Source organism: Octopus sinensis, linkage group LG28, assembly GCF_006345805.1.
Source record: "Octopus sinensis linkage group LG28, ASM634580v1, whole genome shotgun sequence".
Lineage (NCBI taxonomy): Eukaryota > Metazoa > Mollusca > Cephalopoda > Octopoda > Octopodidae > Octopus > Octopus sinensis.
The window spans coordinates 4,012,482-4,024,584 of record NC_043024.1 but is presented as its reverse complement, the minus strand read 5'-3'; the positions used below and the strand labels follow the sequence as shown (position 1 = coordinate 4,024,584).

The following is a 12,103-nucleotide window of genomic DNA, read 5'->3' as shown; positions in this document are numbered from 1 at the left end:
AAGGAACAAATTTCATTCAGCCTTTGTCCTCCCTCATCAGGGAGTGTATATAAATATATATGTGTGTGTATACATGTATGCTTGAGTATGTGCATCCTTATGACTATATACTTCCTTCTGTGAGAATGTGTTCATATGTATATATATATATATTAATAAATAAAACATATGCATATATATATATACATACGTACCTACCTCTACATGTATATATACACGCATATATATATACTATATGACGGAACGCACGCATCCATTTCTAAGTAAGATTGTTCTTATATATAATATATATATATATATAATATATATACACCACACACACACACACACACACACACACCAACATATAGCATGTGGTGTTATGCAACCATACTGCTATATAATATGCAGTCATCTAATACTCGGTGCAAAACCGATTGGTAAGATCGGCTGAAAGGGATCTATAATACTGTATATATCGATTAGTGTGTGTGTGTAGATGCTTGTTAATGTGCGTGTGTCTGTATTTTGTAATGTAATTAGGGGTGCGAGGAACAAAATTCATTCAACTTTAGTCCTTCCTCAACAGGAAAATTCTAAAAGCATGTGTGTCCCTGTATATGTATCTACCTGTGTGTGTGTGTATCTGTGAACATGTGTATACGTGTGCATGAGTGAGTGTGTACACCTGTGTATCGCTATACCTAAGTATATACCAGTGTGCATCTATGCCAGTGTGCTTGTATGTAACTGTGTGTGTGTGTGTGTTTTCTGAAATAATTCTTTATTTCCTAAACAGTTTCAGTCGTTACAAAGGATTGATTCCGACTAAGTGTCCGACTCGGTGGAGCCACTGTGCCAGGGCATCGTTCAGGCGTTGTTCTCGAGAGTGGCACACTAACTGGTTGAGACAGTTGAAGACGGTCGGCAGCAGGGCATAGAATTTATGATCTGGTAGTTCTTGGAACAGTCGAAGAATGGCACAGAGCAATTCGGTCCAGGATTTCAAATGAGCTTCACTGTCCTGAAACAAAAGAAAAGACAAATCAGGATGTGAGGGCATAGAAATTTTGGCAATTTAACAACAGATTTCAGGACCCCAATTTAGGCCCCTCTAAGGAAATTGGGGACAAAAGACAAAAAAAAAAGGGAAAGAGAGCCTATATGATATATCGTAGGTGCAGACGTGGCCTTGTGATAAGAAGCTTGCTTCCCAACTACATGGTTCCGGGTTCAGTCCCACTGCATGGCACCTTGGGCAAGTGTCTTCTACTATAGCCTCCGGCTGACCAAAGCCTTGTGAGTGGATTTGGTAGATTTTGTAGGAAACTGAAAGAAGCCCATTATACATATTCGTGTGTGTGTGTCTGTCCCCTCACCATCGTTTGACAACTGATGTTGGTGTGTTTATGTCCCTGAAACTTAGCAGTTCGGCAAAGGACACCAATAGAATAAGTACTGGGCTTACAAAGAATAAGACCTGGGGTTGATTTGTTCAACTAAAGCTGGTGCTCCAGCATGGCCACAGTCAAATGACCGAAATGTGTAAAGGAGTAAGTCACAAATGGGAGTTGCCGAAAAAAACGTGTAGTTATCCCTTTTCTATTCCATTGCAATAATAAACATTTTAGTTTTTTTTGAAACTATAGTATCAAATGTGAATCATCATCATCATCGTTTAACGTCCGCTTTCGATTCTAGCATGGGTTGGACGGTTCAACTGGGGTCTGGGGAGCCCGAAGGCTGCACCAGGCCAGTCAGATCTGGCAGTGTTTCTACAGCTGGATCCCCTTCCTAACGCCAACCACTCCGAGAGTGTAGTGGGTGATTTTATGTGCCACCGACACAGGTGCCAGACGAGGCTGGCAGACGGCCACGCTCGGATGGTGTTTTTTATGTGACACCGACACAGGTGCCAGACGAGCTGGCAGACGGCCACGCTCGGATGGTGTTTTTTATGTGACACCGACACAGGTGCCAGACGAGGCTGGCAGACGGCCACGTCGGATGGTGTTTTTTATGTGACACCGCACGGTGCCAGACGAAGGCTGGCAGACGGCCACGCTCGATGGTGTTTGTTATGTGACACCGACACAGGTGCCAGACGAGGCTGGCAGACGGCCACGCTCGATGGTGTTTGTTATGTGACACCGACACAGGTGCCAGACGAGGCTGGCAGACGGCCACGCTCGGATGGTGTTTTTAGTGCCACACCGACACAGGTGCCAGACGAGGCTGGCAGACGGCCACGCTCGGATGGTGTTTTTTATGTGACGACACCGACACAGGTGCCAGACGAGGCTGGCAGACGGCCATGCTCAGATGGTGTTTTTTATGTGACACCGACACAGGTGCCAGACGAGGCTGGCAGACGGCCACGCTCGGATGGTGTTTTTTATGTGACACCGACACAGGTGCCAGACGAGGCTGGCAGACTGCCATGCTCGGATGGTGTTTTTTATGTGACACCGACACAGGTGCCAGACAAGGCTGGCGAACGGCCACGATCGGATGGTGTTTGTTACATGCCCACAGCACGGAGGCCAGTCGATGCGGTACTGGCTACGGTCACGTTCGGATGGTTTTCTTATGTGCCACCGGCACTGGTACCACAAAGATACAAATTCCATTGATGTTCATCTATTTTGATTTGATTTGATGTGTATGAAATATCAATGAATGATATCGATGGGAAATCTAAAAACTAAAAAAAAAGCAAAACGTTTTTAAAACAGTCAATATTTTTGTGGTTCGAAGATTGCGATTTATGACATAAAATGTCCTCTAGAATTAGCCAGAACTAATAACGACAATCTTTAACCCTTCAGTGTTTAAACCGGCTATATCCGGCCCGAATATTCTACTCATTTTATGCTCAAACTGGCCAGAACCAGCATCTCACACCTACCCTGCAATGTCATTCTAAAAATAAACAATTACATCTTTCAAATCTTGAAGCTACAAGATAATATCAAATAAATTTTTTTAAATGTAAATGAATAAGGATTACTTCTGACATATTAATTTGAACGCTAAAGGGTTAATTACTAAATATTGTTAAACACACCTCTGCAAATGGAATGTGCATAATTCACTTTAAATTTAATGAACAACCGGGAGTGAGACTGTTTTTAACAGATCCCCAAATGGGGCTCATGGCAGGCAGTAGGTTAAAACTTGTAATATTTAACCCTTTCATTACCATAATTCTGTTGAAATATACTGACTTAATAGAAGACGGCTAGAACGCCATGTTGGATCATCAGCCCCTACACGCAATTTTTTTCTCTCCTTGTTTCTTTTCTGTGTATCTTTCTGTCGAAGAGCATAGGCTCGAAACGTAAAAGACTTGTTCTATTTCTATTCCTGAGCGCCATACTAATACATTTGTTTGTTTGTTTGTACTCCACCTGCCTTCGTCTTTTGTTTATTTTCGTAAACCTTCCCGTTACATACATACATACATACATACATACATACACATACATACATACATATTAGCGTAGGAGTGGCTGTATGGTAAGTAGCTTCCTTACCAACCACATGGTTCCGGGTTCAGTCCCACTGCGTGGCACCTTGGGCAAGTGTCTTCTGCTATAGCCCCGGGCCGACTAAAGCCTTGTGAGTGGATTTGGTAGACGGAAACTAAAAGAAGCCTGTCGTATATATGTGTATATGTTTGTTTGTACTCCACCTGCCTTCGTCTTTTGTTTATTTTCGTAAACCTTCCGTTATAATAGAAGACACTTGCCCAAGGTGCCACGCATGCAGTGGGACTGAACCCGGAACCATGTGGTTGGGAAGCAAGCTTCTTACCACACAGCCATGTCTGCGCCTGTATATAAAAGTAAGTCAGTAGAACAGCTGAACATAAAAGAAGAAATCACTTCAGAGAAAACCTCCTTTGTGACTGGCAAACTATGCTGGTTCTTTGTCATGATAATTCCTTTAACACTACAAATAATGTTTAAATATTATTATCATTATTATGGGTTCATGCTATACTCTTTTACTCTTTTCAGTCATTTGACTGCGGCCATGCTGGAGCACCACCTTTAATCGAGCAACTCGACCCCGGGACTTATTCTTTTTGTAAGCCCAGTACTTATTCTATCGGGTCTCTTTTGCCGAACCGCTAAGTGACGGGGACATAAACACACCAGCATCGGTTGTCAAGCAATGCTAGGGGGACAAACACAGACACACAAACACACACATGCATATATATATACGACGGGCTTCTTTTCAGTTTCCGTCTAGCAAATCCACTCACAAGGCTTTGGTCGGCCCGGGGCTATAGCAGAAGACACTTGCCTAAGGTACCACGCAGTGGGACTGAACCCAGAACCATGTGGTTGGTAAGCAAGCTACTTACCACACAGCCACTCCTGCACCTATATATATATATATATATACACGACAGGCTTCTTTCAGTTTCCGTCTAGCAAATCCATCCACAAGGCTTTGGTCGGCCCGAGGCTATAGTAGAAGACACTTGCCCAAGGTGCCACGCAGTGGGACTGAACCTGGAATCATATGGTTGGTAAACAAGCTACTTACCACACAGCCACTCCTGCGCTATGTAGAAGGGACCGTTTGGATTAAAATTAGCCCGTTGTAGAGAGTATCCGGTTAATTTAATCCAGTTTTTTTCTACTGAGCATGACCCCACAATAATAATACTTATTAACAATTAACCTATAGTAGTGAGTTTCAGTGAGGCCCCATGGCTCAGTGGTTATAGTGTTAGGCGCTCACAATCATGAGATAGTGAGTTCAATTCCTGGACCGGGCTGCGTGTTGTGTTCTTGAGCAAGACACTTTATTTCATGTTGTTCTAGTTCTCTCATCTGTAGAAACGAGTTGTGATGTCACTGGCGCCAAGCTGTATCATGACCTTTGCCTTGGATAACATCAGTGGTGTGGAAACGGGAGGCTGGTATGCATGGGAAATTGCTGGTCTTCTACAAACAAATTTATCGAGACTGCGGCCATGCAGGGGCACTGCCTTCAAGAAATTTTAACCAAAAAAACTGACACCAGTGCCTTTTTTTTTTATAATTATAATCTTGGTACTTATTCTGTCCATTCATTTTGCCAAACCAACATATTACGGGGATGTAAACACATCAACATTATTAACTTTCACTTTCATTTCACTACAATTAACTTCATGTTAACTGATTAATTATTGTGCTTCACACCTGCCACAGTTTGGAAGTGATGAAATTCATTGTACTTTACACCTGCCGTACTTTCCCATTTCAAAGTCCATTTCCATTTAAAACAAACTTTGTATTTATATATCTAGGTCCTGTACCGGTTCCTTTTCTAAGAAAATATTCACTTTCATTTTATTAACAAAAACAGTTTTAGAAATATAAACCATATAGTCGTAGGAGTGGCTGTGTGGTAAGTAGCTTGCTTACCAACCACATGGTTCCGGGTTCAGTCCCACTGCATAATACCTTGGGCAAGTGCCTTCTACTATAGCCTCGGGCTGACCAAAGCCTTGTGAGTGGAGTTGGTAGATGGAAACTGAAAGAAGTCCGTCGTATATATATATATATATATTATATATAGGTGCAGGAGTGGCTGTGTGGTAAGTAGCTTGCTTACCAACCACATGGTCCGGTTCAGTCCCACTGCATAATACCTTGGGCAAGTGCCTTCTACTATAGCCTCGGGCTGACCAAAGCCTTGTGAGTGGAGTTGGTAGATGGAAACTGAAAGAAGTCCGTCATATATATATATATATATATATATATAGGTGCAGGAGTGGCTGTGTGGTAAGTAGCTTGCTTACCAACCACATGGTTCCGGGTTCAGTCCCACTGCGTGGCATCTTGGGCAAGTGTCTTCTGCTATAGCCCCGGGCCGACCAAAGCCTTGTGAGTGGAGTTGGTAGATGGAAACTGAAAGAAGCCCATCGTATATATATATATATATATATATATATATATATATATATATAGAAGACACTTGCCCAAGGTGCCACACAGTGGGACTGAACCCAGAACCATGTGGTTGGTAAGCAAGCTTCTTACAACACAGCCACTCTTGCACCTATATATATATATACACGACAGGCTTCTTTCAGTTTCCATCTACCAACTCCACTCACAAGGCTTTGGTCGGCCCAAGGCTATAGTAGAAGACACTTGCCCAAGGTGCCACACAGTAGGGGGGTGTCAATCTGTTTGATTAAAAACCATTTTTGACAATGCTCCAGCATGGCCACAGTCCAAATGACAGAAATGAGATAAGAAAATAATGCTCACTTCTACATTTTAGCCTGTTTCTTTCACACACACACACACACACACACACACACCACACACACCATTTTCACTGTTGCCAAAATTGCTTTATCTTTTTATTCTAAGCCTTGAATCATTTTTTGCCAATTTCCAAGAAACATTTTTGCATCATTTTCTAAGAAAGAGCACTCACATTCAAACTGTGAGTCTGTCATACTCTCTCTCTCTCTCCTCCAACTCTGCCTCTGATTGCGCTCTGCCCCTCACATTCCATTATTCCTTAAGGAAACCACTTCAATCAAGTGTTTTGTTACATTCTATAGTCACAGGCAGCAAATCTCTCTCTCTACATACACACACACTTACGTATATATGAGTGGATGCTGAAAAGTTCTTGGCTCTGAGTAAAGAAAATACAACAGAATCAGTTAATTATGATTTTATTCAACATATTCCCTTCTCAGATTCCCTTCTCAGATTGCAGTGGTCCTTCAGTTTTTCTAAGCTCTGTAAAAGAACTCGCAAGGATGGGCCTCCAACCAGGCCTTTCACGACACCCTTAAAGCCAGGAACTTTTCAGGACCCTATTGTATATCATAAGTGTATGTTGGCTGTGTGGTAAGTAGCTTGCTTACCAACCACATGGTTCCGGGTTCAGACCCACTGCGTGGCATCTTGGGCAAGTGTCTTCTGCTATAGCCCCGGGCCGACCAATGCCTTGTGAGTGGATTTGGTAGACGGAAACTGAAAGAAGCCCGTTGTATATATGTATATATATATATATATATATATATGTTTGTATGTCTGTTTGTCCCCCTAGCATTGCTTGACAACCGATGCTGGTGTGTTTATGTCCCCGTTACTTGGCAGTTCGGCAAAAGAGACCGATAGAATAAGTACTGGGCTTACAAAAGAATAAGTCCCGGGGTCGATTTGCTCGACTAAAGGCGGTGCTCCAGCACGGCCGCAGTCAAATGACTGAAACAAGTAAAAGAGTATATGTAGTATGTATGTGTGTGTGCATGTGCGTACAGGCTTGTGTGTGCACGTGTGTGTGTATATATATATATATATGTGTATATATGTATGTGTGGAGATATGCTGTGATTGAGAAGACCTGGCAGCTAAAATGAGATCGCAACCATGGCTGATGCCAGTATTGCATGTCCAGTTCACTTAAAAGTATGCTTGATGCGTTGGGCGATATAGGCTTGAGAAGACTAGTTGAGTCAAGTATAACAAAATCGTAGCTGTTGCCAGTGGCCCCTAATGTCGTCGACGGCAGGTCTACCTGACTGGCTCCCATGCCGGTGGAATGAAAAAAGCACCATCCGAATGTGGCCAATACCAGTGCTCCTTCACTGGCTCCCATGTCAGTGACACTTAAAAAGCACCCACTACACTCTTGGAGTGGTTGGTGTTAGGAAGGGCATCAAACTGTAGAAACCTTGCCAGATCAGACTGGAGCCTGATGCAGCGGCTGGCTTGCCAGTCCTCAGTCAAACCATCCAACCCATGCCAGCATGGAAGTGGACGTTAAATGATGAGTATGTATGTATATAGTTGGAATTTACAAAAAACATATATATATATACGGAGATGTACTTGCATAGCAAGTGACTTGATCTGAGATCGTGTGCTGGAACGAAAGCAATTGCAGTGTGGAAGGTGTTTATAAGCCATTTAAGAAACACACAAAAACCACTAGATTCACTTCAACATTTAAATTTAATTTGTCAAAATATTTTCATTGCTTTGAGACCACGATCTGTTTACTGACAAAGCTTCATGAACAGGTCGTGGTCTCAAAGCAATGAAAATATTTTGACAAATTATATTTAAATGTTGAAGTGAATCTAGTGGTTTTTGTGTGTTTCTTAAATGGCTTATAAACACCTTCCACACTGCAATTGCTTTCGTTCCAGCACACGATCTCAGATCAGGTCACTTGCTATGCAAGTACATCTCCGTATATATATATATATTTATATTGAAATGCAGATAAGATAAAACAGGTGACAAGTGCTGAAGGGATTGTTTTTTATGTTGCTTGTCTCACTTTCCCATTTGTTTCTTTCGTTGTTCACAAAAAAGGTTTATTTTTCATGTTTCCGTATTTCATATTCTTGTTTTTCATATTTACATTTTTTGACATCCTGTAGCCATATATGCATATGTATATACACATATATGTATGTATATATGCATATAGGCGCAGGAGTGGCTGTGTGGTAAGTAGCTCGCTTACCAACCACATGGTTCCGGGTTCAGTCCCATTGCGTGGCACCTTGGGTAAGTGTCTTCTACTATAGCCCCGGGCCGACCAAAGCCTTGTGAGTGATTTGGTAGACGGAAACTGAAAGAAGCCCGTCATATATATGTATATATATATATGTGCGTGTATGTTTGTGTGCCTGTGTTTGTCCCCCTAGCATTGCTTGACAACCAATGCTGGTGTGTTTATGTCTCCATCACTTAGCGGTTCGGCAAAAGAGAGTGATAGAATAAGTACTGGGCTTACAAAGAATAAGTCCCGGGGTCGAGTTGCTTGACTAAAGGCTGTGCTCCAGCATGGCCACAGTCAAATGACAGAAACAAGTAAAAGAGTAATATATATTATATTATACACACACACATATATATGCATATATACCCTGATTTTAATGACACAAAAGGCGTGGGTTTACTAGACACACCCTAAGATTAGCTGTGCACATTCCAGAGAAAGAGTTTTCGGTGCATTAAACGTTAAGGAAGGCACAACTTCCTGAATAAGATAAGACCCAGGGGCAATTCGTTGTAAAAAACTGGATTTAGTTACCATGTTTGACGTAAAACATACTTGGGCGTATCGGATGCACCCAACATTTAACAGTGCATATTCAGGTGGAAGTTTCTAGTGCATTTGTCCTTTGGCAGTTGTATTATTCTGTCGAAAGTAATGCTTATTTATTCAAATTGTTTTGAATTAATTATGAATTATCTTGAAGTTTCGAAATTTTTTTTTCTAGAATAGAATTGTTGGGTAAGTGTGGGAGGTCAGATCCAGCTGGGTTTGAACATAAAAACAGATAGAATATCCAGGCTGGGTATAGCTGATCCAACCCTTTAGAATTCAGACTATTCTGTTCTTCGTTATTTACATTTGACGGAGATTAGTCCTCATCTTGTTTGTTGTTAACAAAACGTTTCCGCCGATATACTCTCCAGCCTTCTAAAGCTCCACGAGGCTCCAGCAGGGGGTGGTGGCGAACTCTGCTGGATTCTTTCACCACAACTTTCTCTCGCTCTTTCTTCCTGTTTCTGTTGTACCTGTATTTGAAAGGGGCCAGCCTTGTCACATTTTATGTCACGCTGAATCACCCCCGAGAACTACATTAAGGGTACACATGTCCGTGGAATACTCAACCACTTGCACGTTAATTTCTCGAGCAGGTTGTTCAGTTGATCAGATCACCTGGAACCTTTGTCGTTGTGATCGACGGAGTGCCATGATATATATATGTATATACATACATACATTCATAGCTGCCCTATAGATATAAATATCTCTTTGAAAATCAAAGTAAAAAAAGATATCTAAGGACAACTGCTTTGAAACCTCCAGCTTCTATATCCAGACTACGAATTCATATTCATACCAAAAATAATTGGAGCACCAGGTTTTGTTAGTAAATGCTTAAAGGAGAATCTGGATAAACTGGGATTTTCGAAAAGAGAAATCGACCGGCTAATCCGTACATTACAATCTGTGAGTGGAACAGTTAAAATATGTAAGACTTTTCTCAAGTTCCAAATGTGAATTTGTGTTAACTACATCCCAGAGATGGAGCTTTGTATCTTTGTTGGAAACAGGTTCCCTCCTCAGTGGAAGATTTATAATAATTAAAAAATAGAAGAGACAAATACATATATACTCTTATGTGTATATACATACATACATGTATATGCATCCATATATATATGTGTGTGTGTATGCATATATATATACACACATACATACTCGTATATGCATAAATGTATATATATGAGGTGTGTGTATGTATGTGTGATAGAAGATATTTTCCTTATCAATTTGTTGATATATAAATTAACTGATTTGTTGTTTTTTTTTGTCAAAAATATGTCAGTCAATAAAAGATAACAACCATATGAATTATAGCTACATTATGTATACATTGCAATTAATGTTTTACAGAGAAAAATCAGGCAAATGAATGAGGCACTTGTTCTTTCATCGCTAAAGAAACTCACCCATGAGTACACTGAACAAATGAAATCGTAGGAAGGGTATTGCCAGAGTAACCAAACCCAATTTACTGCCTGGGATCTGAACCCGAAATCACTGTGTTCAGACATGAAAATAACCGTAAACAACAAACCGGATCTTGTCACTGATTGATGATGTCAGCAAATAACTAACCATTCATGCCTGCAATAAACACATTAAGAACTTGTTCTTGTCAGTCGCTGGTGTGACCACCAAAGTTGTAAACAACCTGTTTTGGGGGATTAATAACATATTGAAATATCATTTTGAGAGGCCATAGAATATTCTTTTATTCTTTTACTTGTTTCAGTTATTTGGCTGTGGCCATGTTGGAGCACTGCCTTGAAGGGTTTGAGTTGAACAAAATCGACTCCAGGACTTATTCTTTGTAAGCCTAGTAATTATCCTATCGGTCTCTTTTACCAAACTGCTAAGTTACAGGGGATGTAAACACACCAACATTGGTCATCAAGCATTGGTGGGGGGACAAACACAGACACCAAGACACACACATAAATATATATGCACACACATATATATATATGCACACACATAAATATATACACACACAAATACACACACACACACACATATATATATATATAAACATACATATACACATGTGTGTGTGTGTGTATATATATATATGTGTGTGTGTGTGTGTGTATTTACTCTACTTTTAGTTAATGGAGTTTCTTCTATAAGAAAAATTATTTTATTTATTTTTTAAATAAATATTGTTTAACTCTATTTGCTTATTTATTTAACTATTATTCTTAACCTGAAGATTGACTATAATTTTAAACTGAATTCATTTCAATTAAATTTAATTGTAATTCAAATTTAATTATAGCCATAAAATGTATGTAGTTTTTTTTACTTATTATATATTGATTATTCACATTTATAATTTTTGTGATATAGTTATATGTTTTATAAAAATCTATTTTATTTGTTATTTATAATTTATATTTTATATATATACACACACACACACACGTGTATATATGTATATATATACACACACATGTATACTCTTTTTACTCTTTTACTTGTTTCAGTCATTTGACTGTGGCCATGCTGGAGCACCGCCTTTAGTCGAGCAACTCGACCCCGGGACTTATTCTTTTTGTAAGCCCAGTATTTATTCTATCGGTCTCTTTTTGCCAAACCGCTAAGTGACGGGGACATAAACACACCAGCATCGGTTGTCAAGCAATGCTAGGGGAACAAACACACATACACACACACATACATATATATATATATACATATATACGACAGGCTTCTTTCAGTTTCCGTCAACCAAATCAACTCACAAGGCATTGGTCGGCCCGGGGCTATAGCAGAAGACACTTGCCCAAGGTGCCATGCAGTGGGACTGAACCCGGAACCATGTGGTTGGTTAGCAAGCTACTTACCACACAGCCACTCCTGCATATATATGTGTATATATATATATACACACACATGTATGCGCGCGCGTGTGTGTATATATATATATACACACACACACACACATGTATGCATGTGTATATATATATACACACACACACACACACATGTATGCATGTGTATATATATATATATATAT

At 40.3% G+C, this 12,103-nt stretch overlaps 1 protein-coding gene across 2 annotated transcripts in view; it reads right to left on the bottom strand.

Annotated features, from left to right (window-relative positions):
• Window positions 1-522: 522 nt before the first annotated feature.
• The window catches only part of LOC115225733 (brefeldin A-inhibited guanine nucleotide-exchange protein 3), a 95,484-nt gene continuing 83,903 nt past the window's right edge, over window positions 523-12,103 (bottom strand). For both annotated transcript variants that reach the window (XM_029796663.2, XM_029796664.2), the window contains one exon: window positions 523-1,003. In XM_029796663.2, coding sequence (XP_029652523.1) covers window positions 788-1,003 — 216 coding nt within the window. In that variant the 3' untranslated portion in view covers window positions 523-787. The remainder of the gene's footprint in view (window positions 1,004-12,103) is intronic.